Source organism: Dermacentor variabilis, chromosome 5, assembly GCF_050947875.1.
Source record: "Dermacentor variabilis isolate Ectoservices chromosome 5, ASM5094787v1, whole genome shotgun sequence".
In the NCBI taxonomy this organism is placed as follows: domain Eukaryota; kingdom Metazoa; phylum Arthropoda; class Arachnida; order Ixodida; family Ixodidae; genus Dermacentor; species Dermacentor variabilis.
Genome location: NC_134572.1, coordinates 136709156 through 136737005, shown reverse-complemented (window position 1 = coordinate 136737005; position 27850 = coordinate 136709156). Strand labels below are relative to the sequence as shown.

The following is a 27850-nucleotide window of genomic DNA, read 5'->3' as shown; positions in this document are numbered from 1 at the left end:
ACTTCAATTAATAGAGAATTCTGGCTTATTCATATAACGTATTATCCTTTACTGAATACAGCGTAAATAGAGACGTGGGTGGCGGCAGCAGTACTGCTAGTGGCATCCCATGACGCGTTGTCTAATCATAATTAATTGGAAACGTTTTGGTGTTGTATGGGTGTTCTCACTAAGAAAAAAATGGCATGTTAGCAATTATGTAGGTGCTGACTTGTTACAGAAGTAGCTAGTTGTAATATAGGTGGTCACTGCAGTAATAGCTCTCTGCCCTCCACGGCCTCTACGCCACAGCATGGCACCACTGACGTGGCTTCTCACATTTGTCTCTGGTAAGCCAGCATTCCATAAATAGTAATACGTATATTGACAGACTGCAACTGCCTAATATTGTTATGGTTACATGGGAATATAGTCTCTTTTGCCAGTCTGTTTTGCACTTTTTTGCCCGAAATGTTGTTACTTTTTTTCTAGGCTGCAAATGCCGAGTTCTGTCAGGAGAAGCAAGGAAGTGGTGGAAACAATCGCGAAGCTGTCCTGAAGGATCTTGCTGCCGCCCATGACATGTATATGGAATTAACGGCAAACTTGGAAGAAGGCACCAAAGTATGTTGGCACTGATTTACTTTCTTTAGTTAGTCCGAAGTCGAGTTCCGAGTTACTCTCAACTCTTTCCCTCAATAACTTGTTAAAAAGTATCCCCTTGTCTTATTTCAATTATATTGCGAAAACAGGTAGAGCGCATCCTTTGGGGATGATTGTGTTAATGTAATTGGTATTCAAGTGGTCGCGTATGTGTGGTTTGGTGATGGGAAGTTCATTATTATTATAAATTTTAATGATTATGTTTACACGATGTAATTATGGAGTGTAAGTTTTCAGTTTGAGCACATACCCAGTGACACATGTCTGCTTGGCAAGACAGCAGTCATACCTAGTGGCCCAAGCTAGTAGACAATTTGGGTCACTGGGAAGAGGGGTACCAAGAGGCTGATAATAGATAGAAAGTTGCTGAAGTAGGCTAAGAATGCTAATCACATTTTAGAAAAATGGACACATTATTGCTGCTGCTGTTGCTGCCGTTACCGCTGCCGTTACCGCCGCCAGCCGCAGCAACTGCGCGAACTTCGTAAGCTTCAAAGAACCGCACCTTCAACTGCCTTGTGGTGCAAGATAGACAAGCCTTGACTCCAATTTAGCGCCCACTTGAAAACATCGTGACAGAATCAGCGCAAGCAAGTGGCAGCACTGCACCGTTTTATATTTTTGGAGAACAGAAAGTGAGCCAGTGAAACTTTCAACTTATGACTCCATGGACACTGCGTTCTTCACACTCAGGGTGGTGGCATTCCTTTGTGGGCACAGTGCAGAAATTCTACAGATGTTGGTGCAGTTGATCTGCAATATGGCTTAATTCCCTCGCGAAGGTGTTGCTTCATCAAACAGAAGGTTTTGTCTTCACTGGAAGACTTCCATTTCTCAAAAGAAGGAAAGTTCACGGCTTTGTAATCTGACTGTGCGGGAGGAATGGTTACTTACTGTCCAAGACAAATCAGCAGTGCAAGCACAATTCAATGTGCTGTTAGACACTACGATCTGCAAACACAGGGAAAACAGCTTGGAGATGCTGTTGGCAAGAGACCAGCACTACATGCTCGTGAACAGCGTGACAAGGGAAGGGTCAGTGGCAACCAGAAGAGAGCTACAGGCCAGCTGCAGAGATCACCCTGCCTTGTGCATCTTGGGCGACCTGCTTGTGTGTGTGTCAGCAATGCCATATACGTCACTTGTAATGAGCTGCTACAGGAGGTGAAAAATAACAAGCAATCTTCCTCGTATTAAAATTTTGACTGTTAAAATCAATTGCAAATGTGTTTTTCATCAGGAGCACTTACATGTTCATGTGGAATGACGTCTGCTCTGCTCTACCTACCATTGTACTGAGCTTTTGTATCGGCATGACCTCAAGATTGTATGATACACCTCTCTATTGCTTTACTTATCTTGAAGGCCATAATATGAGTGCTGTGGTGTCATTCTCCACCAACAAATAGTGGCACTCCTAATGATGAAATTTCTCTGCTTTTGCTTCTGCCAAAGGTGCTGCTTAGTCATGACATCTAAGGGACTCTGCCAAATGGCCATCATGCTTAAAGGTGCTTGCAAATATACACAATAAGTGATGAGGACTTCAGGAAGTTGAAGGGAGGACTGTGTAGCTCTTTAAACAGATCTGTTGACTCCTGCTTCAAGTACAGGATTAGTATTTATCTTCTTTCTTTTTTAGATGAAAACAAATATTGGAGTTGTTGCCATTTACTAGTAATGGCTGTTACCCCTTTCTCCTTAATAATAAAGATAAAATTTTTTTTATTGTATAGAAAAATATTTTCATTCAAGTAGTATTACTTAATGCAAGATTATTTGTCTCACATATGCTAGCATTGTCTATTTACGAAGCAGGTATATTTATTATTTACCATGTTCAAATACTGCTGCCGGGCTCCTTAAAGAACTTCAAGTGTTTAAGATCAATCTTGAGCCATGCACTATGATGTGTCTCATAGACCTTGCTGCTTTGGGTCTCTGGTTAATCTCTTGACTAGTTGTTAGTACATGCCACCATGTCTAGTTTGCATGCCACCATGTCATTGACTACATATGCAGTCGATGAGACAGCAGCTTAAACTTAAGTTGTGGTCTTTTTGGCCGAAGAAGTTTTTGCCCCCTGCAAGTTTTGTCCAGCCAGACAAATTTTTGCTGACAATGTTTACTTTCAAACTATAGCTATTGCTTCTTCTGTTCATTTTGTGTCCTTAGATGTTGCTTTAAATATTACGTGTTGTTTTTGGGTGTTAAACTTCGTGAAGAAATTGCGAGGCTGAGCGCTCTCGAAGTGTGCAAGAAGGCATCCTCGTAAAGTTCACCTGCTACTGTGCGTCCCCCTCACATGTGTTGTTTTGCGTGTCCACGTTTGTCAGAATTCTGGTGGCGCAGCGTTTGTGAGCTGTGTTTCATCGTTGTTCTGCGTGTTCAGTCAAAAGGAATTATTTGCAACCACCAGACTATTGTTTACTTTAGCTGCCCTCGTGTGGTTGCGCTGGCCAACAGCCTTGGCATCTGATGATGCGACCAGCGTACAACACCCAAAGCTTTCTTTCGCCTGGAAAGAAATGATTATATATGCTGGGTGCAATTTTGAAACACATTCAACAGACGTGTTGCTGCATCGTTTTGAGAGCTAAATACTCAAAACACCGATCGAGTCAAATTGTTGGGCTTTGGAAATACAGCTCCACTAGTAGACCACGAAAACAAATTTCCCACCTTTGACAACTAAAATGACGTCACTTGTGTTTCTTTAATGGATATGTCGTCGCAATATATTTTTCTTTGTTGTTCTGTTGTTGTCCTGTTGTTTGAAAGTGGTCCCACGTCACATAGATAGCACTAAGCCACATGAACTAGCAGTTACAATGTTTTGAACGTATGGGCTTCTATGGAAGCTTCACTACTAGGTATATTTACCTTGCAAACGAGCTGCAGGCTCAGAAGGCTGAAGCCAGACAGCAGGAATCATAGCAACATCTTGTTGAATGAATTCATAGCGCTTAGTCTTTGCATTTTGTCTTCAGGGTTTTTTTGCTCATTTGAAGTATGTAGCACTCATGGTTTATGTGTTGTTCAGTGTCCCTTTGTTCACACGGAACATTATGGTTGCCCACTGTGAGCTGCGTTTTGTTTCTCGATAAGGTGCAGGCAGGTTCTTTATTCAACCACTACACACGACCTTTTTCTTTTTTATTGACAGTTTTACAATGACCTCACCCAAATCCTGCTCGCCTTCCAAAACAAGATCAGTGACTTCTGCTTTGCTCGGAAAACCGAGAAGGAAGAACTGATGAAGCATCTGCAGCAGTCGATTGTCAACAAGCCTCCGCAGCAAACCCCTGCACCACCGTCGCATTATGGTAGGCCACAAGGCACATTCTTTCTTGCCTTTTAAAATATTGCAGCCTAAATGGTGCCATGAAATTCACATGTTTGAAGTCACATATTTTGTCCCACACATTGGGAATTAATATATCGAACTAGTGTCCCTGGAAATTCATTTCAAGTGGATTGATCTTGCTAACTCACCGGCTGCTATTTGTAAATTGCAGTATGTGCTGTAAAGTAATTAAGAAGTTAATCAGTGTATTTATGTTAATTACTTAAGTATGTGTTTCTATTTCTCGCACTAGTAGTATCTGCCTCCTAATAATAATCCAGCTCAAGAACAAAAATTATGCTATCTGCCACAGATGGTTTTTAAAAATTCTGTAAAACTTGAAGGGCCCCTCACCAGGTTTGAGCTGACAAGCGCAGAGCATACAATGTGCGATAACGACCGTGTCTGCAAAGTATTGCAACACTACACGCCGTGGAAAGATGTGAAATTTCAAACCGAACAATGTTTGCCCGTCTCCTCACGGCCGCCGCGCTTCAAGCCGGAAGGTGATGTACACGTACTGGTGCGCCTGTGCACACGTTTGCGCTGTGACGTCACTTGTGGTGATACGTGACTTCAAGGATTATTCAGGGCAACATCTGTTATTTGTATAATATGTTGCTTGGATAGACGAATTAAAGCTTAGAGAAATAATAAAACACACAAACTGAATTTCTGAGTGTTTTTGTTTTACTTCACACCGCAGCAAAAGAGATGTACTTCCCTCTCATCTGCTCGTTCCCATGTCGTGCAATCACCCGCGCAGACACCGAAACCTTGTCATTTTCTACTGTGTTCCTGCGCGCGATCATGCTCTGTGATCTGCTTGTGTGTGCTTCAGTATTCGTGTTCCACTGATTTATACCGCTAGTCAGGCGTCCTCGTGCACAGCTCGCGCGCGACACCATCAGCGGAAGCGTGCCACACTGCAAAAAAACGAGGAGGGGGGGAAAAAAAAAGAAGGCGGAGCCCGTGATGTATACGTCACGCGATTCTCAAGCTCCAGTATGGGAGAATGCAGGGGAGGAATTTTGCTTGCGGAGGGCAGACGGGGCAAGCGGAGAGAGTCTCTCTTGGCAGTGGCCCTCACCTCCTGAGCTCACCGGTTCACGGCACTGAAATATTTCTGTCTTGGCTATTAATGAACCAATTCGAAAAATGTTTGCGGCAGAACGCTCCCTAGAAGGCACATAACAAATTCCAGCACATAACCGAAATTTGCTGTGTGGCCTGGCGAGGGGCCCTTCACTAATGCTGCATATTTCCTTCCTCTTGGCAACATTTTCAAACTTCTTTGCCGGTGCCATTCCCAGCAGGTGGATCTGCAGTCAGCAAGACGCCGCCACCGCGGCCCCCTCCGCCAGTGACGACCAGCAGCACTGCGCCAACGGGCGGAGGGGGTGCCGGGGCACCGCCCTACCCACTGCATGGTCCTCAGGGGATGCCCCAGCCCCAGGTGGCCTACCCAGGATACCCGCAGTACCCGGGCTATACACCCTACCCGGCTGTGCCCATGCCCACCGTCTACAACCCTTATGCACAGCCGGGATACCCTGGGGGTGGTGGTAAGCTTTGTGCTGTGTTGCACTAGAAAAAAAGAAAACTAGGGCATGGAAACATTCATTTTTAAAAGTAAGGAACTTGCTATCTGAGAACAAAAGCTGTAGATGGATAAAAATTTGTAGGCGTTCATTTGGCCTGATCATCGACGACAGTCCACTGACATCCAAAAAAAAGTATGTGATGCGTTCAGCCAGTGGAGATTAACAAAGAAAGCTAGGGATTGCACATTGAACGAAAGAACATGGTTGAAAAATATTGGAAGTATATAGGGTGCCAGTTCTGCCGCTAGAAAGGCTGGCATGACAGCACCACGTCATGGCAACCATGGCTGGTGTGAACTGGGAGCAAGCCTCTAGCCTAGAACAGTGCTGCTCAAGCTTGTTCTTTTTTTCTTAATCTAATTTGTAACATTACAAGCGAGAGGTTATCTAGAAACGCCAAATGCAGCAGTGTACTGTTCTTGGCCATCATACCATGCACCTATGCCACTGCGGCCAATGTAAGCCTCCACGAAGATCCAGAAGGAGGGCTATTTCAAGAAACTGTGCCGGTTCAAGTAGGTAACTAGCACTATTCAAATGGAGAAATGTGTTGTGTACAGACTGAAGGGGCTCTGCAACACCTTAAAAAGGTGGAATATTGTCACAATACAGTAAAACCTTGTTACATACCTGGCAGGAACATGGCATAACTACACACTAAATGATGGCACACTAACCGCCAAGTACAAATTTGCATCTTTTGATATGCCCCGTTGCTACCAACAAAGAAATAAATGCGATGTCATCTGTAAATGTGACTTAAAATGTGCACAGGGAGTTTTCTTTAATTCTTCTTCCAAAGTTGCAAGAAAGTTAATATGGCTCCTTTGCACGACCATGCAATAGCGCAAAAGTGATACAAAGCACCATTTTTTTTATATACCAAGCACATATGGCAGCCGAGCGGATGCCTCATAAGTCATTTTGAATCTTTAGCAGGGAAGACAATGGCAGACATAGCAGCAGAGCGAACAACTCATCCCAATTTCCCTTATGCATATGTGCGCATTTGTACAACCGTCTGCTACTGGGTGAGGACCAGTGCCGTTTTATAGAAATGTGGTTTTTGCGGGTGCTTGATGCCGATCTTGCCGTGCAATTTGTTTGCAGCATGTCGCCTACTAAACGCACACCATGCCAAGACACTTGCTGTACGATACGCATGCGTGTTTATCGGCAGATCTGCACCCACATTTCGTAGGAGTGCCTGTGCAGTCAGCTCTCTCCATGCCCGCGCCACTCCTGGCCCGTGCCAGGGGTGTGGCGCATATCTTGTAGAGTTGACGCAGCGACAACGGGCTGCTTTTGTTTCTGCAAGTGGTGCACACTTTGAAACAGTCCGACTCAAAGCGGCGGCAGAGAACGGCGGGCGCATTCGGGCTATCGCCAATTATAAAAGCGTGCAGTATGCTTAGAATGGCACCACTATGTCACATGCGCTGCTGAAGGTGCTTATCGCATTAGGGTTGGCGGTGATAAGGCGGTGGTGTGCCAGTGGTGTGCCCATCACCACCTCCACATGGCTGTGAATTTCCAATGCTTATCACTGCATTCGCACTGAGGTCGGAATAATTGTAGTTGGACCAGTCTCTGCACTTTTTGAAAAGGTGGTAGATTTTTTATGTCAGCTACACCGTGAGTCGAGGCAGCGCAGTTGACCTTTACATAAAAAAAAGTGACCGTGGTATGCACAAACTAGTAGACATGCGATGAGCCACTACGGCTTTAAGCGGCCAACCAATGTTCTAGGCTCTTTGAAAACTAGGTGAGGGACTCGTTGCACCTGCATCTTAGCTGTTAAAATATTTCAAGCAGATACATATTAACAAGGTTTTACTGTAAAGTCATGTCGAAGAAGCTGGAGACACTACCAGAAGTACTGAATAATGAGTCTAATGTGCACTTCATTGGTTGAACTTGTGCCTAGCAGGCTATAGAAAACTTCAGTGACGATAGCTGTGATCCGGACTGAGTGACCGATCGATATCCCCAGTGGACTTTCTCTTCTTTTTTTAATCATTCCCTCCCCTTATCCCTTTCCCCAGTGTAGGATAGCCAACCGGGCTCAGTCCTGGTTAACCTCCCTGCCTTTCATTTATAATTTGCCCTCTCTTTAACTGACGTTAGTGGTGGGAATTGTTGGCAGTTGGCAAATATAATCTTTTGGCTTAAGTCTGTCCGATATATTTGCAGATATATCACCATACATCACAGAGCTACCACTATTGATTATATAGATTTCTGAATATACAACACTGTTCGTATCACACATAGAATCTTTCACTCTTTCCCTACCATGGGAAAATAGGTGTTTCTTGTAGGTTATGACAGATTTTTTTTTTCTGAAGAAACTGCTACACCCAACACTTTATGTACAGTCGAATCTCGATACAACGAATCACGCAGGACTGCCGAAAATCGTTCTTTATTTTGAAATATTGTTGTGAAAAACTTGCACTTATAAGCCAGTGGACAGACCTAGGAATGAAAATGATGTACCTTGGCAGTAGACATGTGTGCAGACAAGCATACACTCAAATAAAAATGTTTCACTCAATTCAAAGCTGCTTTATTTGAAGAAATCAGTTATTTTCTTCTGGTGCTTGCAGCAGGAACGACCAGATAGGAAATTGTCTACATCTTCCACTTTGCGCAATACCTCATGGGGTACTTCATGGCACCAAGCGATGAAGGTGCGGACTTTGTTCGTGCGCACTAAAACATCAGTGTTCGACATGATCTCATCTTATGTGTTCGGTAACCCACAGTCGTGCTATTCAGTAAAATTTCATTCTGACCGTGGCTAAGGAGGAAAACTTCTGCCACCTCCCCGAAGCATGGACTTCATTTTTACTGACAAGTCAGTAACTTGTAGCTTCTTTTTCTTTCAGCCGTACCCCAGCAGTACCAGCCATATCCGCAGTATCCATCAGCCCAGCACCAGTACCCTGCGTATCCTTACCCACGGCAGCCACAGTGAATGCAAGATCATTCCAGTTCTTCGGCAGCAGGGAGAATAGATTAGATTGCACAATTGTGGCTAACTTCGTATGCTTGTTTTTCTTTACTTTGCATGTCATTGCTACTAACAGATCTGTGACTTGTGTTTTACTTTGCAGCCAGCTTTTTATCTGTTGTGGCCAAAGTGAGCTCTGATAACCAGATTGAATTGAAATCATTTGCATGTGTCATTGTGCACTGTGGAGTGCCTGAAAAACTTAATGGGTTAGTTTTTTAAAGAAAGTGCCGATAATTGTTAGTGCCTTAAGAGGCTTGTTTGTTGGTTATTTTCTTTTTCATGCTTTGAAGGGCTCTATGTATACATCACTTTCACTTTTTTGAAAGTATTGATTACTGTTAATGTGATCAACAATAAAAGCATCCAGTATCAATTTAAGGCTGTACATTGATTTGAAATTGTTTTCAGTCTTGTGTTTGAATTGTACTTTTTGTTGCCTGCTAATTCAGTGTAATTATGCCTTGTGATTAAAGGAAAGCGTGCCACCCAAGAGTTTGACCTGACAACGTGCTTCTTGTATGCATTTGTGAAAATTCACAGACACCAACTGTACAAAAACAGGAACAGTTTATTTTTCATTGCACGCTTCTAGTCACTAATGTACATGCATCCACACACACAGTATTTGTTCCATAACTGCGTCTGAATGTATAAATGGCAATGTGTTGAGATCAAAACTTGCGGTATATCATGTAGTAAATGTTTAGAATGGCTGCACACTTTGGAGCAAATGCCCCATACCAAAATTGCACACACAGCCACTGCTGATCTGTGTAAAACCTTCGCAAGAACATTCAGTACATCAATCAGAAAAATGCGCGTAGTTGTAGACTCAGTGGAATGCTCATGTTTGCATACACTTCGTGGCTTGGAATATTAGCTCGCAGAATTATTGTACACATACTGAATATACGAGGAACAGGTCGGTCTCCTCAATTTTTCCGCACTTTCTTTTTTGCACTTCCCCATGGAGTGCAACACACTTGTTATTGACAACAGTCTAGTGCATGTCACCCGTACTGCGCTGCTGAATTTTACATTGCACAAAAAAGTCCAGCTCATAATGCATGACACTGGAACAGCACAATGTGGACCGTTATGTGGCGGCAGTGGCATTAAATCTATGTTCCAATGAATTAACTGTGTGCCTAGGCATTTAAAAGCCAACTACAATGAAATTTCACTTGGCTAAATTGGTTATGAATGGTTGGCGTATACTATTGAAGCAATCCTGACGAACCAGCCAGGCTTTTAAATAACTATATTTGCAGCCTTTGAACAACACGTGCACCTGGTGGTTAGTGGATACAATGCAAGTCCCAGCACACCGGCTCCAAGGTTTTTACTGTGTCACGAGTGTCGGCTAATCTTCGGACGTCGTGCAAGGAAGCTGTACTAGTTTTCAAGGTTCTGGGTTGTGCATCACTTCCGGTGAGCAGTGAACATGGCGGTTGTTTTGCAAGCTTGGTATAAAGAATGTCTTATTTCTACAAGCTTTTTATGATGCATCTACTAATATTTCAAATGTAAAATTTCACATAGAGGCTGTTCTATATCTAACTCGTGTAAAACCTCTCAATTGGCGTATTTGGGTATTGGATATGAAAGAATAGGCTTTTTGCACAGTCCAAAATTGCATTGTAGCTGGCCTTTAAGTTATGTGCCTGCAGCATCCTCCTGCTGTCTGTGGAACTCATCCTTTTTAGCAGACAAAACCTTTCAATACTTCAGTTGTGGTAAAACTAACCCTGCACAAATTTTCAGTTCTGCATTTGCCACTTTGTTGAGTGTAGTTACAGCGCAACCGCCCCTTTTTTTTCCTTAGCTTTTCAATAAGTAATGTCCAAAACATGGCGATCATGTCTTGTTTCCGGCTTTGGCCTTTGCAGTACACAAGAGTATGGCCTTCAAAATTGGCTTACATCAGTCCAAGGAAGCTGTTGCTGGAAGGTTCGATTTGAACACCACCTATAGGAGCAGTCCACTACAGCAAGCAACTAGGAGGTTGCTGGTTTGGAGCTTCTACTCTTGTCAGAACTCGCTGGTAATGATGTAGAACAGCATCCCAACCTCCTTTCATTTGGACAGCTCTTTTGTGCTTGCATTTCCTGACCAGCAGGCCATGTCCACAGCTGCCATTTCATTGCTACAGCAACATATCACGCTAATGGAATGCAGTAATATGGAGGGCGAGGAAAGCCAACAGCTTTAATTACCTGCAGCAAATGGCAATATTGGTACACTGCTGTACATGTTTGCTCAACTTGGACTCTAGAGCTGTAGCATGCTCACAAGACATGAAGTTGCCGTTCGTGCAGAAAGTGCTGCCAAATTGAGGAGACTATGTCTCTCGTTAGCTATACCTAAAAAACAATGCTTCCTGCTCTACGTTTGTTAAACAAGGACACAGACACCCAATGAGCATAATGTTCCAGTGACTATAGATGGATTGCGCTGTCATCCCAGCAGCCATGTTGGAGCACCAGAGCAAGGTGAAGAGCTGCGCCTTAGCCAAATATGCTTGTTTTCCAGCAATGCACTTTAAATGGTGAAATAAGGCTCCACATGTTCTTCGTGATGCCACATGTAAGCCGACGAGGCTACTTGGAGCAACCAATACAAAACGACATTGAAAAACGCGACTAGAGACATCACATCGAAGAAACGCTGCAACAGTAATTTGGCACAGTTAACACTTGACAGTCACGTTACAGTATTGTTCTTTGTGCTCATTCCACAGATACGTGCTGGTTTTTTTTTTCACCGACAAGTTTACAGACCATAGTGGAATGCCATTCCTTCCTTCTCGATGGTGACATTAGCAGAATTGAGGCAGGTGATTTCACGTTACTGCACCTACAGTAGTGGAACAGCCATTTGACTTTTTCCTGCAGATATTGGCACAGGAAAAAGGCATCTTGGTGCAGTGTCGAATGTACATCTATACACCATATGGTCTCAATTTTAATTGAAGGAGATAATAAATATAGCGTAGTTTGCTTTAGGCGCATCAATAAGGCATTCGAGATAACAATTACCAGTTTCATTATTTTCAAAAGAATGGCCTTCCCTGCAAGTATATTGTGATATAAAGCCGCTATTATCATTTCAACTTGCGACAGGCATTCAGAGGGGCTTCAAATGAACAAGAAAAAAAGAAAACATTGTGCAACAAGGAGGGTGTGCGGAATACCATGCCCTAGAACATGCACGAATTAACTGAAGTCGCAGTGATGACATACAGACGTTTCCTTATTTTTAACATGATGTGCCTTGAATCGAGTTAAAGCTGTTTTAATTACAACCATGAAATCTACTCTTCCTTTCGGGTAGCTTTAAAAGTCCCCACTAATAAGCAAATTAAATGTCAGTAATTGGGTACGCAATTTACAAAGTATTTTTAAACTGGCACTGTCAACATTTATACTAAACAAAGTGCAACCGAACATTATTGGAGACTTGTTTTTGATCCGACAGCATCCTTAAGCAAGATCTGTAAGTGACACGTTGGTACGAAGGATGCAGAACTGCAGGCAAAATGGCACAAACTAAACGGCACAACACTGGTACATAAGAGCCTCCACCAGAGAGAAGTACCACAAAATAACAAAAACAGCATATGGAGGATCAACGGCATCAGCTATATCTCCATGACTACGACTACTCCTTTTACTTGAGTCCGATACTAGGACTGTGTCCACATCTGTCACTGCCACAAAGAGCGATTCGTGCGCTAGTGTAGTACTTGAAGTACACCGATTTAAGAAACCGCTTATAGTGCTCTTGTGCAAGCTCCCCCCATGTGCTCTCGGTGCTCACTCTCTTCCTCTTTCTATTCCCCCTTTCCCTCACCCCAAGTGTAGGGTAGCAAACCGGACACTCATCTGGTTGACCTCCTTGCCTTGCCTCCTGTTGCTTTCTTCTCTCCAGCATGATGTTTGGGTTTTAGGTTTCGGTATCAATTTTGCTAGCAAACTGGCATACTTAACATGTGGCTCTCATTCTTATGCTTCCTTTGGTGCAGGCTTGGCACAAATTTTTGCTAAAATACTGTTTTGGAGCAGGATGGCAGAGAGGACTGTTCTTCGCACAATTAGCACAGTTATTCCACCACTGCACATATGAATGTATCAGTTTTGGGTAGCAGGAGGTAGAGCTCCCCTCGCACACCCTAAATGCCTGAAATAAAAACTCAGCTATACCACTTTGAACAACAGAAAGCTGAGTTAGTTGGTAAGGATTCATAATGCAAAGAAGGGGTGAGGCGTGCAGACACGGACACAAGAGAAGTGCTGTGTTCGTGTTGTCCACTTCTCCTCTTGTGTCCGCGTCTGCATGCCTTAACCTGTCTTTGCATTACAAAGCTATACCACTGTTGCTTAGATGTACAATTATAAAATTGAAACATGCTCTGCAGTCCTTGCATACACAAGTGAATACTGGAGTCCAGCACATACTGTGCCTGTAAGAAATCACTTTTGCTGCTACATGGTTTGTAAACTTATGGCCATAGCACATTGTGAGGGCATGCAAATTCAATATCACAGTTGCAATGGAATATAGAATATTTCGCAGAATTGCACAGCCCTGCACAAGAAACGGCACCTGTACAAAAAGACAGCGGGAATTATGTATAAAAGTGGCATGCAATGCATCAATGCTGCCATATCTGTGCACTATTTAAACAAAAACTAATGTGGCAGAAAACCTTGCCACTTCACAGACATGGTTTGTAAGTATGAATGGCACACAATAAAAAATAAGTGGAATAAATAAGTGGGTTTACATTTGCATGACTAGAGAGGGCAAATGCACACTGATATGACTTCAAAAACAGCAAGGAATGCCTCATGTAAAATTGCAGCCATTGAACAAGTGTCACTGCTTACACGTACACAGTGCAACAGGTTGAAGCAGTTGCCCTGGAGGTGGCAAGGTACCCAACACCCTGCATTATGTGCATAGGTATGCTTATACGCACTCTTCTATCTTCACATCACATGACATATACTAAAGAAAAAGTACTTTGCTGTGCTCACACAGAGCATTGTAAGGCAGCATAGAGCAAAGTGAAATTAATCCCCTGCATATGCTGACACCAAAACTTCCTTTCTCTTCAAATGCCAATTCCTCAGTTACCTTCATGTGTTTCTGATGGGCCTCCATGAAGGAGCCAAATAGCATTGAATATGATCATGGTAATTTCAACACAGAAGCACGTGAGTAATTAAAACTACTGGCAGCAATAGCCATTCCACTAACGATAAAAGGAGGGCCGGAACCTGAGAACACGCCCTCCAGGGTGGCCGAGCACGCGTATGCGGGGACGACGACGAACAACCTAGACAGGGGTGTCGGCCGTGGACTTCTGCGGCTGTGCTTCGTCGGCCCGCTGCACGTCAGTGAGGATGACGACGTCGTAAGGGCTGCACTCCTCCATGTGTAGGAGGCAGCAGAGCCAGCCGTAGAAACCCTTCTCCCAGTCGGGCACCTCTCGCTTCCACTTCTCGTACTCCCACGAGATCTGAACGGCCGCCGCGTACAGACCGAGCCCGACGACGGCCGGCGCGATGAGGAATGGGTAGAAGATGATCCAGAAAGGACTGAGCAGCACCTTGTGGAATATCGAGCGCTTTTCGCTGAGCACCACGAGGATGTTGTACCACGTCATGGTGCCCAGGTAGAAAGAATTGCCGGCGGAGATGATGAACACCACCGGTACGAGCACGAACGAAAGGAACAGGACATGCGGACCTTTGTTCATGCCGAAGAAACAGTCGTCCTCCTCGTCGCTTGTCTGCTGGTCTTTGATGCTACTCTCGATCTCGTCCAGTTCTTCGCGCGAAATGTTCACCTTCATGTCGATCGTGGCGCCCTTCTTTTTGCCCCGTTTGATAGTTCCCGTCATCGTCACGTACCGGTCACCGTCGGCCCTCAGCGAAGACCGCTCAGTGACGCTGGACAGCTCTCCGTCCGTACTAGCGTTGTCCGTCCCCTGCGACCTGTCCGTAGTCCATTGGTCCGGGTCCCGCTCATCCGGGTCAAGCTGAAACTCGACCGACAGCTTGCGGTGCGGCCGCGCAGCTGGTGTCGGCCCGCAGCTTCGGTCGCTGTCGGGTGTCTTGATGGGGCTCGTAGCGGCGCTGCATGGCCTAGCCGCCGGCACCGCGCGGTGATCGGAGGATATTCCGTTGTTATGCTTTGCGCTCGCTGATCTCGGGGACGCCTTGTTGCCGTTTCTTTTACGAGGAGGAATGAAGGCGGGGCGTTCCACCTCGGTCATATCGCGCGTTTTGCTGTCGTGTGGGCCTATCCACAGCGTGTACTAGACCTCTGGAACGAGTCCAAAATGACTGCTGGCCCCTATCGAATTGATGGGGAGCGGAAAGTATCAGCAGCTGACACGATCGAGCTCCTTCATTATGGACGAGCTGGGCACCAAGCTGTCACCACTAGCACGCCGTATGAAACGTCAACAAAAACAACACTATTCGATAAAAGTAAAGTACTTTACTTTAGTTAGCGATTGCGATGGCGCTGCTGAAGCGAGCTTGAAATAGGCTCATTCAAAATAGTAATAAAGTGACTAATCTGATAAAACCACGTTGAATCATTATCATAAAAACGTTTACAATAATAATAAATACATATAAGAACTACAGTTAACAAAAATGCTTTTATTTTCTCGGGCTTGTGTATAAAACTGATTCGAAAATTATATTGAAGAATTGTTTTTATTAAGCCTTGACCAAATTCATAGCATCATGATAAAGTCCTGTATGTGCAACAGCATGATAACAGCTTTATTGTGGCCTCCAAGATTGCAGCCTTAGGAGCCTTGTACTACGGTTGCGTCACAAGGAGCGCCAGAATCTTAAAGGCCATGCCTTTTTTGCACTGCATAGTGACCGAAGGATAAAAAGAACGGGTGGCGCGCGAACTGAAATGCTTGTTCTGCTGCATAGAATTAATCGTGTCAAAGGCTCCTGTCTTATACTGTAAAACTATAATTTTACTACTTATAGGACTTACACCACTGCAAAGCACCTGGCGTTGCCCAAACCGTATCGAATGGCTCTCGGCTCTTTTGTGCAATGTAAAGCCCCTGCATCTACGCGCCACCGCCGCTTCCTGCATCTACGCGCCACCGCCGCTTTCTTAAGTAGCGACAACCTTTGTTGTGCGCCGACTTTTCCCCTCACACCAAATCCGGTTCCGCCATTTCCGGTTCCGGCGTTTCCGCTTCCTGGAGTTGTGCTGCGGGAATTTCCGCTTTGACTGCTGTTAGACGATGGTGAGACGCCCGCGCGTGCTTAGCAGAGCTGTGGTAGTCACCATAAGGAGAATGCAAAGGGGACAAGTTGTATTCCGCTGAAGTAGTAGTTCGCGGTCGCTGTTGTCCAAACGCACGAAAAACGGCAGTGGTCTCCAAGCGCCCAGGCACTACATTCCACTGTACGTTGTCGCTCGTGCCACAAGCCGTCGCAGGTTGACGCGAAGCAGCGAACACGAGCAGATCGCTGGTTACAGTAGGCGGTGGTTCTCGGATGGAATCGCATTCAGAGTTTCAACCGAAGCCTCTCCAGCGGCGCTAAAACACCTAAAACAACGCTAAAAAACAAAGTGTCACTTCCACTCTGAACAGGAAGCTGCAGCTACGTAAGTTCCGCTTGACGCCGGAAGCTAAGGGGGTGAGTGAGAGAGGTGCGTGAAGGAGGAGGGCAGGTTGGCGGTACTTAAACTGGTCGGCGGAAACGTGTATGGAGGGGCTTTAGTGCAATGCAGATCAATGGTAGGTAGCATGGAGGAAGGAAACTTAGGAGAGGTCCTGACGTCACTCTTTGTGAAGCTAAAGTGAAGCCGGAAGTTCGCGTTGCTGCGCCTATCGGGCCAGCTCTCCTTTCTTGTTTACATTTCTCGCAAAACCATGCCGCGCTGGGAGCAACCGGGCTGATCGGACGCGCGCGCTCCGCAGTAATAAACAATCGCGATGTCTCATTGCATTTCCGTTGCCGAAGTCATGTTAAAAAAGTTCATATTGAACTTCGCAGATTGGGCCGTGACGTCGAATCGGCTGCCTTTACCGGCTTTCATGAAAATAAACAAGCCTTATAAGGCCAGCGAACTGTTCTCATCAGCCGCAGGTACCGGCCGCAGCCCAGTTCTTGCGTGTTTTTATAGAAAGGTCACCTATCGCTGCCTTCTACTTGCTTTTCTCTGCTTGGGCTTCCTGGGGCCCTCAGACGGACTTGCGAGCTAGACGTCTGGCGATACGAAAAAAAAATGTACGCATTCTCACTGCACTACAAGAACGTACTGGAGACACGACACACCGACCCATTTGCGATCCATTTGGAGTTTATGAGCACAAACACAATCTCGCTTGAGAAATCGTCGTGCTTTGTTGAACAAAACTCGGGTGGCTGCGCATCACTACGACAGCGCGCCGGCGAGGAGGCAGAATGTCATTTCTGACTCCGCGTTTAGATTCATTGACTGCGGCCTGAGGTGCCTTCTTACCACGGTAAGTGAAGCACCACGGAACCAAAGTTTTGCGATAGCCGGCGCACGGTGCAGAACAGTACGCGCGTAGAACCGGCCTACGTGGTATACCATGGAACAGCCGCGTGATGTGTTTGCAGGCGTACGTTCTGTGGAGTCTTGCCGACTCTTGCAGCGCATCCGATAACCTTCATTCACTTCCCTGCGCTTCTCGCGCGCACAGATAAGATACGCCTGCGGTAGGGAGGATTCGTTCCTTAAGTCAAAGCAGCCGCTTCTTTCCCATATTCCAGGATGAAGCTTCGGCTGGCAGGCGCACGGTGCCGAGGGCAGCAAAATGCACATATTCTGCGTAACGCTCTATCAGCACATGTACTGAGGTACACCTGGGCAGGTGTGCATGAACCTCGAACACGCTCTGCTTACAAGACTTCGTGCTGTCGCGAATACTGCGAGGAGCAAGCAACAGTTAAGCAACGTGTGTTTTAAAGGGACCCTGAAACGATTTTGACGATTTTCTACAAGCGTACTGAGTCGTTAGAATAGGTCCTTCTGATCATTAATTGACGCATCTAAATGCTATGCGTAAAGCGTGTAATTTATTATAAGGTTTTAAAAATGCACATCGCTGCCGATCGCAGCACATTGCGCGGAGGAATTTTGAGCCGCCCCTACCCATATGACGCAAATCACCCATATGACGTCAGTGGGGCGAGCTATCCCATTGGCTGACCAGGGCGCGTAATCGATAATTTTTCCAACTTTATGGTAAACAAATGATGTTCGTAATAGCTGAAATGTTAGTTAATTTGTTTTTATAAAAAGAAAGTAACATAAAGGGAATGCACAAGAACAATTTTTCAGTACACTTAAGCACTTCCGGCACACAGCAAGTGTCGTCTGCTTGTGTTACAACGTGCTCCGTCTTTGACGAGAGCTCCGCCGTCAGTGTCGGTCTGTCTTTTCGCGAGCGCTATGATTCGACTTTGTTGCGTTGTGGACTGCAAACGTAGCGACTGGCAATATGTCAAGCTGCGACATCGCGTCCCTCTGCAAGCCAGTAGACGAGCGGACTGGCTGCAGCGCATCGGACTGCCGCTATCCGATCGGCGCCAGGATTTGCGCGATTGTGGCCGTCACTTTACACCGGAAGTTTACTAACGCAATAGCGTTTCGCGAGCCCGGTATTTTAGGGTAAACGCAAGCGCAAAGGGGACAGGGCCTGGCCGTGTCCCCTTGGGTGTCGTTTCAGGGGATGAACAGAAGCACAAATGTGAATGGTCTGCACGGTGCAGCCACCTGGTGGCATAGAGCTCAACCAGACACAGTAGCAGTAACAAAATGTATTCTTCTTTGCTGCTGGTGTAAATGTTTCGCAGGAGTGTAATCGTTAACACGTTGTTTTTGTGAACGTTTAAAATGTTTTACACTTGGTTAGAGCAATATTAGCTCTTTCTTTGGCTGGTTAAGCTCTGCGCCAACGGGTGGCTGGACCGTGGAGACCGATCAGGCAGCTCACGTACGTCTACGCTAAAGTTCCTTCATCAGCTTCAGTTTATGCTTCCACTGTTCAGTCGAAACGTTCCGCTAGTGCGTGGTTAACGGAATACCAGACACGTTCGGCGCTGCGACAGAATGCTCGCAACGCACGCTGCTTCGATAGCGCTCGCTTGCGGTCGACGGCCAAGCGGCTAGCGGAGAGGTTTCCACCGGGCGGGGGCGGGCTCCAAAACAACCGGAAGTGGACGATGTAACGTCGCATCGTGACGCAGAACCAGTGAAGGCGGAGCTTAGCCCCGATGGCTCGGCGAACGAGTTGAGGAGGAAAAGCATAGCTAGGGAGGAGGGTAACTTGTAATCGCTTGTAGTTCCATTAATACGTAACGCTTCACCTAAATTGTGGTGCGAATGTTCTACTTAAGAGGAAGCTTTAGCTCGGGCCCAACTCCGACGCGGCCTATTCAAATACATGTAAAACGCAAAAACGTTTTTATGAGATAACACCTGGACCGATTTTGATGAAATTTGTCGCATTTGAAAGAGAAAGTTAAATTCTAGTGACTGTTGGAAGCGGAATTTCGATTTAGGGCTTGAATTTTCTTAAAACTATTTTCAAATATTTGACCGTTAGAAAAAAATGGAATCACGAAGTTTACAAATTCATAGCTTTGCATCAAGAACTGATATCGCGGTTCTGTAAACGACATTCATTAGATCATTCAAAGCGGACAAATGCAATATGTCATTTTACATCTTACGTGAATTTGTTACGTTGGTTACAACGGTTTTGCAAAAGTTGTATTTCCCTATGATTAATTTTTTTATATTCATGTGTAACATATCAATTTTGTCCGCTTTAGATGTACTATTAGATGCAATTCACAGAATTGTATTATCATTTTTAGTGGTTAAGTTACAGAGTTGTAAACTTGATAGTTTCGGTTTTTGAAAATTTCCGATTTTTGCCAATTTTTAATAAAAACTTGACAATCTAACTCAAAAATTCGAAACCAACAGTCACTAGATTTTAAGTTTGTCTTTTAAATGCAACAAACCTCGTCAAATTTGGTGCAGTGGTTGCCGAGAAAAACGAATTCTCCTTTTACATGTATTTAGATAGGAGCACTCGAGCTAAAGCTTCCTCTTAAGTTCCCTACGCGTCTACTAAATTTGTCCGAACCGTTTCAGGGGCCCTTTAAGTTGAAAAAAAGAAAAAGACATTGCGCTTACTGCTGCTTTGTTCTTGCTCCAATTTAGCAGTTAGACTACATATTATGGGCGGGATAGTTCAATATAAATTGGCGCTGTTACTTGGAATACTTCGTCAGAAAAAGAAATTCATTCACAGATGTGTGCCAATTTGAGCAACTGGTACATTATTGCTAGAGAAGCTGTTCTCACACCCATAGGACGTTATACCGCGCTGTAACGGCAGCAGCAACTGCTGCTGCGCCCATTGGCTGTGGCTGGCTGTTCAAGGGGAAGTTTAATGAATCTTGTATCATGTTTATAACTTACATGCAATTCATTCCGGCATTTTATAAATGTTATACAAAATGGCACAGACTCATACACACAAAAAAATGTGCGAAGAATAAAAGATAAGGAAATGTTATTTTCCACGAATGAGTTACAAATGTTCGGTAATTTTATGATGTTGTATAGACCGTTTTCACGGTTACTACATGGGCGCCGCCACGTTTGATCACGTGGTGACACGGCCACTCCTTGCCTCAGCTGCCCCCGTCGCCTCCGTCTTTACAATGGGTGCTCATGACGCCGGTGCAGATCATAAAAGCTTTTCTTTCGGCGGATACCGTTGAAGGTGACTGGGTGGACGACACGAAGCTTTGGCCACAGGTTCGGAGGACGTATAAACGCTGTCGGAGCTCATTACTCCTTGCCCAAACAGCACGAGCTGCGTATACGGTGCTTGTACTAAAATAGGGGCTAGGAATGTGTTTCAACTGTCCAAACTTTCCGCTTATGAATTAAATCAGGATCAGTTTGTTTTGCTATGCGTTCTTTAGTTGGAAAAGTATTTGAACCATCGGCTTGTCAGATTTTCTGACTTAGTAACCTTCCTCGGTGCGGTCAGTATCGGATTGTTTATTTTCTGCCTAATCGCTAGAGGATGGGCTCAGTTGGGATATATTTGTTCTTGCTGCGCGCAAGGTTTGGAACGTAGATGTTCTGTGAGTTTTAACAGCTTGTAGCAAAGACGTATTATCGCTAATCACTCGCTTATTCGTTGGACCGTCACGAAACGTTCAGCTTAGGACATTCGTGTGCTGTTGCTGTAGTCCCCATCACCCATGCTTCGGGCGCAGTGATTCAAGAGTGCGCCCATGCATTCGCTAATTTTTGATACGTTGGCGATAGAGTAGGCGTGAGTTTGCGTGGGAGTTGGGGTGGATGTGTGTTGATAACGTGCGGCAAACTTACTACGACAGGAAGCGGCCCTATACTCTATTTGTAACTGAGTAAAGAGCAGTACTTACTCTTACCGACGTTCCGGGATTGAAGTCCTTTCTTTGGAGGTTAGTCATACAGGCTGGCAGATCAGTCATTTATTATTATTATTATTATTATTATTATTATTATTATTATTATTATTATTATTATTATTATTATTATTATTATTATTATTATTATTATTATTATTATTATTATTATTATTATTATTAAAATAAAGCTGCTATGACTAGCTACCTAAAAGGAAAAAAATGAAATCGGGAAAGAAACAAATTAAGGTAAGTCAAAGGGAAGCTCCTTACTTTTCGAAGCGAGATCAGGATGTCTTAGAACGACAGAAAGCTGAGCTATATAGTTGGTAAAGATTCATAATGCAAAAAAGAGGTGAGGTGTGTTGTCGGCGTTCGTGTTGTCCACTTCTCTACTCTTGTGTCCTTTCTGCACGTCTCACTTCTTTTTTGCATTATGATGCCTTAGAACGCGTAGATTTAAAGCGAGGTACCCTAAAGAAGAAGCCCATACTTTCTGTGGTAAAGCTAGGGGAACGATGGACCATGTGTTGTTAATTAGAATGTCAAGACATCTACCCAGCTGTCATCGTAATCGGCGCTCGTAATCGGCATGGCGCTCGTAATCATCCAAATCGTTCTTGCAATGCGGTGCTTCCATTAAAGTGATCGAGTAGTATAGGAGTACAGTACGTTACGCAGCTCGTCGCACTTGCGGTGAGGCAATTTCGCATGCTTCATATGGAATACTATAGGCACCTTGCACCGGCCAGAGTGCGCTACGACGTTTTAAGTTGCCAACCAAGTACAGGGTAACTGAAAGTGTAAATAGGCAACCAGGAATAACAACAACAACAACAACAACAACAACAACAACAACAACAACAACAACAACAACAACAACAACAACAACAACAACAACAACAACAACAACAACAACAACAACAACAACAACAACAACAACAATAATAATAATAATAATAATAATAATAATAATAATAATAATAATAATAATAATAATAATAATAATAATAATAATAATAAAAAGAGAAAAAGATCATGGAGATTTACAAATACGGCAAGACAGAAATCAGGAGGGAAAATCTGCTCGATAACACAAAGGGCAGTGCCTTGCTATATGAGGCCCGAGCTGGCTACCTCAGGACAAAAACATACCGGAGCAAATATTTGCACCAATATGAGGCATGCGTCTGCGGCAGCAAAAGCGCGGGAACGACGAGTCAGCACATCGTAATGCAATGACAAATTAAGACATTCACCCAGCAGGATCCGTAGGAAACGTCCGCCTTCCAGAAGCGCTGGGACTCAAAGCTGATGGAAGCATTAACTGTGCAGCAGTAGAGATAAGCAAGAGACGTTTACAGTATTGGAGAAAAAAAAAGAAAAGCAAGGAAGAGATTGATGAAACCGGAGCCTTTACAGGCATAAACTGCCCAATGTATATAGATAGAGGTTTTAATGAAGAGCGAAAATATCAAGGAGAGGTAGGCAAAATGCTATAGACTGCTATGCATGTATACAATACATGGTTAGCTCAAGCAGGCTGGGGGACTATGTGTCTCCTCTTCGTATCGAAGGAAATGCAATGGAGATCATCATCACCAATTCAAGATCGCCAACATCGGTCTACATAGGAATGGCAAGAAAATGAGATATTCCACACGATAACGACCCGTTTTATCGCTCGTCTGAGTATTATGCGCCTATAGCTTTGCCACTCACGTATGTTCGTGATTCTCATCACGGTCGCAAGCGTCTCCAGTCATACGTAGAACATGCGCAATTCGATACTTTCACATCTTGGACACTGTTGCCTCGCGACAAGTAATCGGTGTTTTCACGGCGAATGTTTTCATTATTTTGCTTCCACCAGAACACACAGTTCTGGCGCTGCTGTCAGCTCTGGAGAGCATCAGCGCAATGTGCGTGTGCAATCTGGCATTATAAGCATTTGAACGCTATGCCATATATATATATATATATATATATATATATATATATATATATATATATATATATATATATATATATATATATATATATATATATATATATATATATATATAGCTATGCGATCGAGCGAAAAGGCGTGTTTCCGAGTGTGTGTGCTGCCAGATTTATATTGGTATTAATAACAGACAAGAAACACTAGGCTGAGAGAAGGGCTATGTATACATGACCAGTTTCTACACATCATAATACGGCGCATGCATATTGGCTTACATTGTCAACACATTGTACAACTGCTTGTGTAAACACATTTATCAGAGCAAACTCCTATTACGTTCTCGTTCACTCTCAAAAGCGAAGCCTGTCACACTTTTCCTTTCTCAAGCGATTTGTTTTCTTTTCAGTGTGATGGCCCCAGGCGGATCGACAGAACGCGCGTGAGTATTTAGGTTGCCGAAACTCAATAGCGTTGCAGGAACGTCAGGAAAACGAAATTCAAACTCTTTATTTATGTGCTTTAAGAAACATCAAATGTTTGCAACAAACAGCGCATGCTTCTTTGAACAATTGCTGTCCATTCTTGTAATGTCCTTAAGTACGACCCCCCCCCCCTTGTCTCCTCTTATTTCTCGGTCTTCATGACGTCATTCCAGCGGGACGATTCCCGCGGTGCATCCCGGAGGGGCGTGCTGTCCGCGTTCCTCTCATCGGCTTCGGCGCTCGCCAGCGCGGCCAGGCAGGCGCGCATGCGCATCAGCAGGTACGACCTGGCGAAGATGCAGATGACGTGGTCGGCCAGCGTGAACACGGCGAACTGATGCCTCGCGGCTGCCGCTCTCCGCAGCCTGTTTTCCTCGGCCAGATCTTCGCCATTCAGCGAGTCCCGCGGCACTGCGTCAGTGTTCGAACTCGAGTTACGTCGCGCGGCGACTTCGAGATGCGTTCCTTCGATCAGTTGCAGCCGCCTTGCCAGCATGGCGGTTCCCTCGAGGCCATCTCTTTCGTTCAGTTGCCAAGATGTCACGTGTGGCTCCGTGTGCGCAGTCAGTGCAGCACCGTAGGTTTGCCACCTAAGCGACGACGAATTCTTGTCCGCTGCCGCTGTGCTTAGCCTTTCGTGAAGGCGCGCTACGTCACCTCCGCTGGAGCCCTCTGTCCCACTTCCGGCGCCCTCACGTCCATCAACGTGAGGCGTCACGACGCGGGCCTCGCTACGACTGCTTCTGGGAGTCGAACGCGCCGGCCCTGCGTAGTCCGCCCCGAACATCTCCTCTGCCTTAAGCAAAACGAACGCTACGGACAGCGAAACGTCAGCGGGCAGGCAGCCCACGTGAGCCCAGAAGCACCTCCTGAACAGTGCCGGTCGCGGACACACAAGGCTGGCGAGCAGCACGGTCGAGACGAGGCTCGCGGCGCTCCGGAAGCCCACGTCCGCGGCGCTGACGAGCAGCTCCTCGCCTCGCTGGCCCTCCCAGGTGAGCGCGCAGCTAGCCACGAGGGCGAGCAGGGTGACGTCCTTCAGCCACCAGGCGGTCGCCGTGGGACGCAGGTCGAAGTCGCCGCTCCGCACGGTCAGCTCGCGGAACAGTCGGCGGTGGCTGCGCGGCGGCGCTTGGCCCGTTTCGGGAGTCGACATCCGGGGCCCGTCGTACTCGCGGTCGGTCGCTTTCATTGCCGTGTGACGCGCTGCCTTGTGTAGGCTTAGCCAGTCAACGCGCGCTGAAAGAGTTCATCGCTCCTGAAAGTGATCCACTGAGAATACTACACCCTGTATTCTGTGGGAGGCATCGCGCGCTGTGCAGGCAGCTTGGCTTCTGGACGGAATGAGTTGCAAGAAACGGCGCGCGCAATTGCGAACAAGATCGCGTGCAACGATATCTTGGAGCCCGCTGACGCATATTGTAGAACGTAGTGCGAATACTCCTTTAGCCACGTAATCACAATCTCGGAAAGCCACAGAGAGTGCGGATGCATTCCTAAAGTTATCGCCAAAGAAGAAAAAAAAAATGGCCGTGGTGTACTCGATATATCGGATATTTCCATGACGCGTTATTACGAAAGAAATGAGCAGGACAGTGTATACGTATTGTTGCGTGGTGGGGCACAATGCGATTGGCAGTTGTAAGTGAGCGTCTGTCCCGTCCACTCCGTTTCTTCCCGCCCGTATTACCGCTCAACGACACTATACACGATAAGGATAAACGTTCGCCTGTATAGATTAATAGAGGAATCGTACTGTATTCTTGTAAAGAAAAAAAAAGCTGAAAGTTGAGAGCACCTTATTTCGTCAGGAACTCATATCGCACACGTTATGAGTGCTATAGTTGGCATGCGCTTAAGAATACATTTTTCGGTCGCCACATGCATGCATGACGCGTAATTTTTGTGAGCAACTGCCAGCTGCAGGTCATGCGCTCCTCCTAGCCTGCAGGTCCCTTTTTAGCGGCACGAGCACCGAGGGACACTATTGCGCAGCACTTCCGGTTCACCCCTTGAGACTACTGGGGACGAAATTCAGAATAAATAAGTGAAAAGTACAGCACAAAATTAATGGATTTCGTTATAGGTATGATATCAGAGCATAAGTGTAGTTACTAGTTGCTGCAGTGTCTGGAATAATTAGAATGAATAACAGATCACTGATTACCGCACACTAAAGCACAGAATCGTAGACTTTAGAGACCCGCCACGTAAGAACGACTTTGGCGAAATTCCTGGAAGCCACGCTGGAAACCCATAGGTAGAAAGCGGAAGTAATGACGTCACACAGAGAAAGGTGGCATGATATATAACCGCCTAATTAATGGAAAACAGTTGCCTGGCATAGACTGAACATCTGCCTAGCAGAGCGGATGTGACGTCACTGTCGCTTCTCCTCTCCCGGCGCGCACCTGCTCGCTTGCTCGCAACAGATGGGCGCTCGCGCTCGTCACGTGGTTTGACGTCAGCACCGGAGAGATGCGCTTCGTACGCCGCTCGCTAGGGGGCTACGCCCCGCCAGGTGACGAGCATTGCGCGTCTTCATTGCCCTCCCAAGCTCCTCGCCCGCATATCGGGCGAGGCGAAAGACGTTCACCCGCTTAAAGGGCCCCTCACCAGGCCCCATAGCAAATTTTGGTTAACGTACCCTGAAAGTTGTTATGTGTCCTCTAGGGAACGTTCCGCCGAAAAAGTTTTTCAAATCGGCTTATTAATAGCCAAGATAGAAATATTCCAGTGCGGGAAACCCATGATTTCAGGAGGCGAGCTCCACTGCATAGCGAGACACTCTCTCCACTCGCCCCGTCTAGCCTCCGCAAGCGAAATTCCTTCCCGGCGTTCTCCCATACCAGACCTCGAGGATCGCTTGACGCATACGTCACAGGCCCCACCTTCATCTTTTTTTTTTCTCCGCTGACGGCGTTGCGCACGAGCTGTTTTGATTGTCTGGTTTCGCGCAGCGCACGATTTTGCGCGCTGTGCACAAGGACACATGACTAGCGGTATAATTCAGCGCTACACGAATACTGAGGCCGAACATGCGGATTGCGGAGCATGATCACGCGCTGGAATACGGTAGAAAATGGCGTAGTTTCGGTACCTGCGCACGTGACTGCACGACCGTGGGAACAAGCAGACGAAGCGGAAGTACATCTGCCTTGCTTCGGTGCGGAGTAAAAAAAAAAAAAAAAAAAAAGAGACACTCAGACACTCCGTTTGTGTGTTTTATGATTTCTCTAAACTTCAATTCGTCAATTCAAGCAACAGATCACACAGATAACAGATGTTGCCTTGAATAATTCTTGAAGCCACCACGAGCGACGTCACACTGCGGACCCGAATACGTAAGCGCAGCGACACTCAGCACGTCACCGTCCCGCTTGGAGCGCGGTCGCCGCGTGGGAAAGGAAAAACGGCGTTCGGATTGAAACGTCAGACCTTTCCGTGTCCCGTCGCGATGTAATTCGTTGCAAACACTATCGTTAGCGCGCATTGTATGCTCTACGCTTGTCGGCTCAAAACGGCCAGACCTGGTGACGGCCCCTTTAACCTAAAGAACACCAACGCCGGGGTGTGAGTGCCACTAAAAGACACGGAAGTCAAAGATTAGGGTCGCCTCCTTGTTTTATTTTCTAAAAGCGCTAAAAATGTCCGATAATATCAAATTTTGAACTAGCCTAACTTTTGGCTATAATTATACCGTACTTTGCGGCATCATGTCAATTGGCGCGAGACTTTAGTATTCTTATGTATTGTCTCCGCAACCACTCTCGCTTTCTGAGTGTTTCGTAGAACTCAAACGGGGAATGGAACAGGTATACACCTCGTTGCTCTGGACATTGACAATAAGTGCACGCACATAAATCCGCCGCGACAGCTTGTAGTGGCGATGGCGCCGCGCTGCTGCTCGAGGTTGTGGGCTCGAACCCCGCCGTGGTGGTTGCAATTCGATGGGAGCGAAATGCAAAAACACTCGTGTGCAGGGAATCCCAGGTAATCAAAATTATTCTGCAGGGGAGCATCCCTCTACGGCGTGCCTCATAATCACAAAACTCCATAAAAAGAGCCAGGAAATAGTGTCACGCACTCTTTTCGCGACGGTTCTTTCCACATTTTAAAGCCACTTTTTGTTGCAGATTACATGTAAGCGCTTCGATAGAACGATTCAGATCAAATAATCTAATTATGGGGTTTTACGTGCCACAACCACGATATGATTATGAGGCACCGCGTAGTGGGAGAGCCCGGATTAATTTCGACCGTCTGCGGATCTCCAACGTGCCCCCATTGCACGACACAGTGG

At 45.7% G+C, this 27850-nt stretch overlaps 2 protein-coding genes across 3 annotated transcripts in view; one reads left to right on the top strand and one right to left on the bottom strand.

Moving 5' to 3' along the window:
* Positions 1–9103, top strand: part of ALiX (programmed cell death 6-interacting protein-like protein AliX) — a 51969-nt gene extending 42866 nt beyond the window's left edge. Inside the window, exons 13-16 of one of the 2 annotated variants that reach the window (XM_075693539.1) lie at positions 472–603; positions 3809–3968; positions 5305–5553; positions 8484–9103. In XM_075693539.1, the coding sequence (XP_075549654.1) occupies positions 472–603; positions 3809–3968; positions 5305–5553; positions 8484–8572 (630 nt within the window). In that variant the 3' untranslated portion in view covers positions 8573–9103. Of the gene's footprint in view, positions 1–471; positions 604–3808; positions 3969–5301; positions 5554–8483 lie in introns of both variants that reach the window. The other variant, XM_075693538.1, reaches the window with a different exon arrangement.
* A 58-nt stretch (positions 9104–9161) lies between these two features.
* Positions 9162–15114, bottom strand: LOC142583187 (transmembrane protein 169). Its single transcript, XM_075693541.1, has one exon. It carries the CDS (start codon positions 14892–14894, stop codon positions 13953–13955), a length of 942 nt encoding a protein of 313 aa, XP_075549656.1. The 5' UTR covers positions 14895–15114; the 3' UTR covers positions 9162–13952.
* Positions 15115–27850: the final 12736 nt, after the last annotated feature.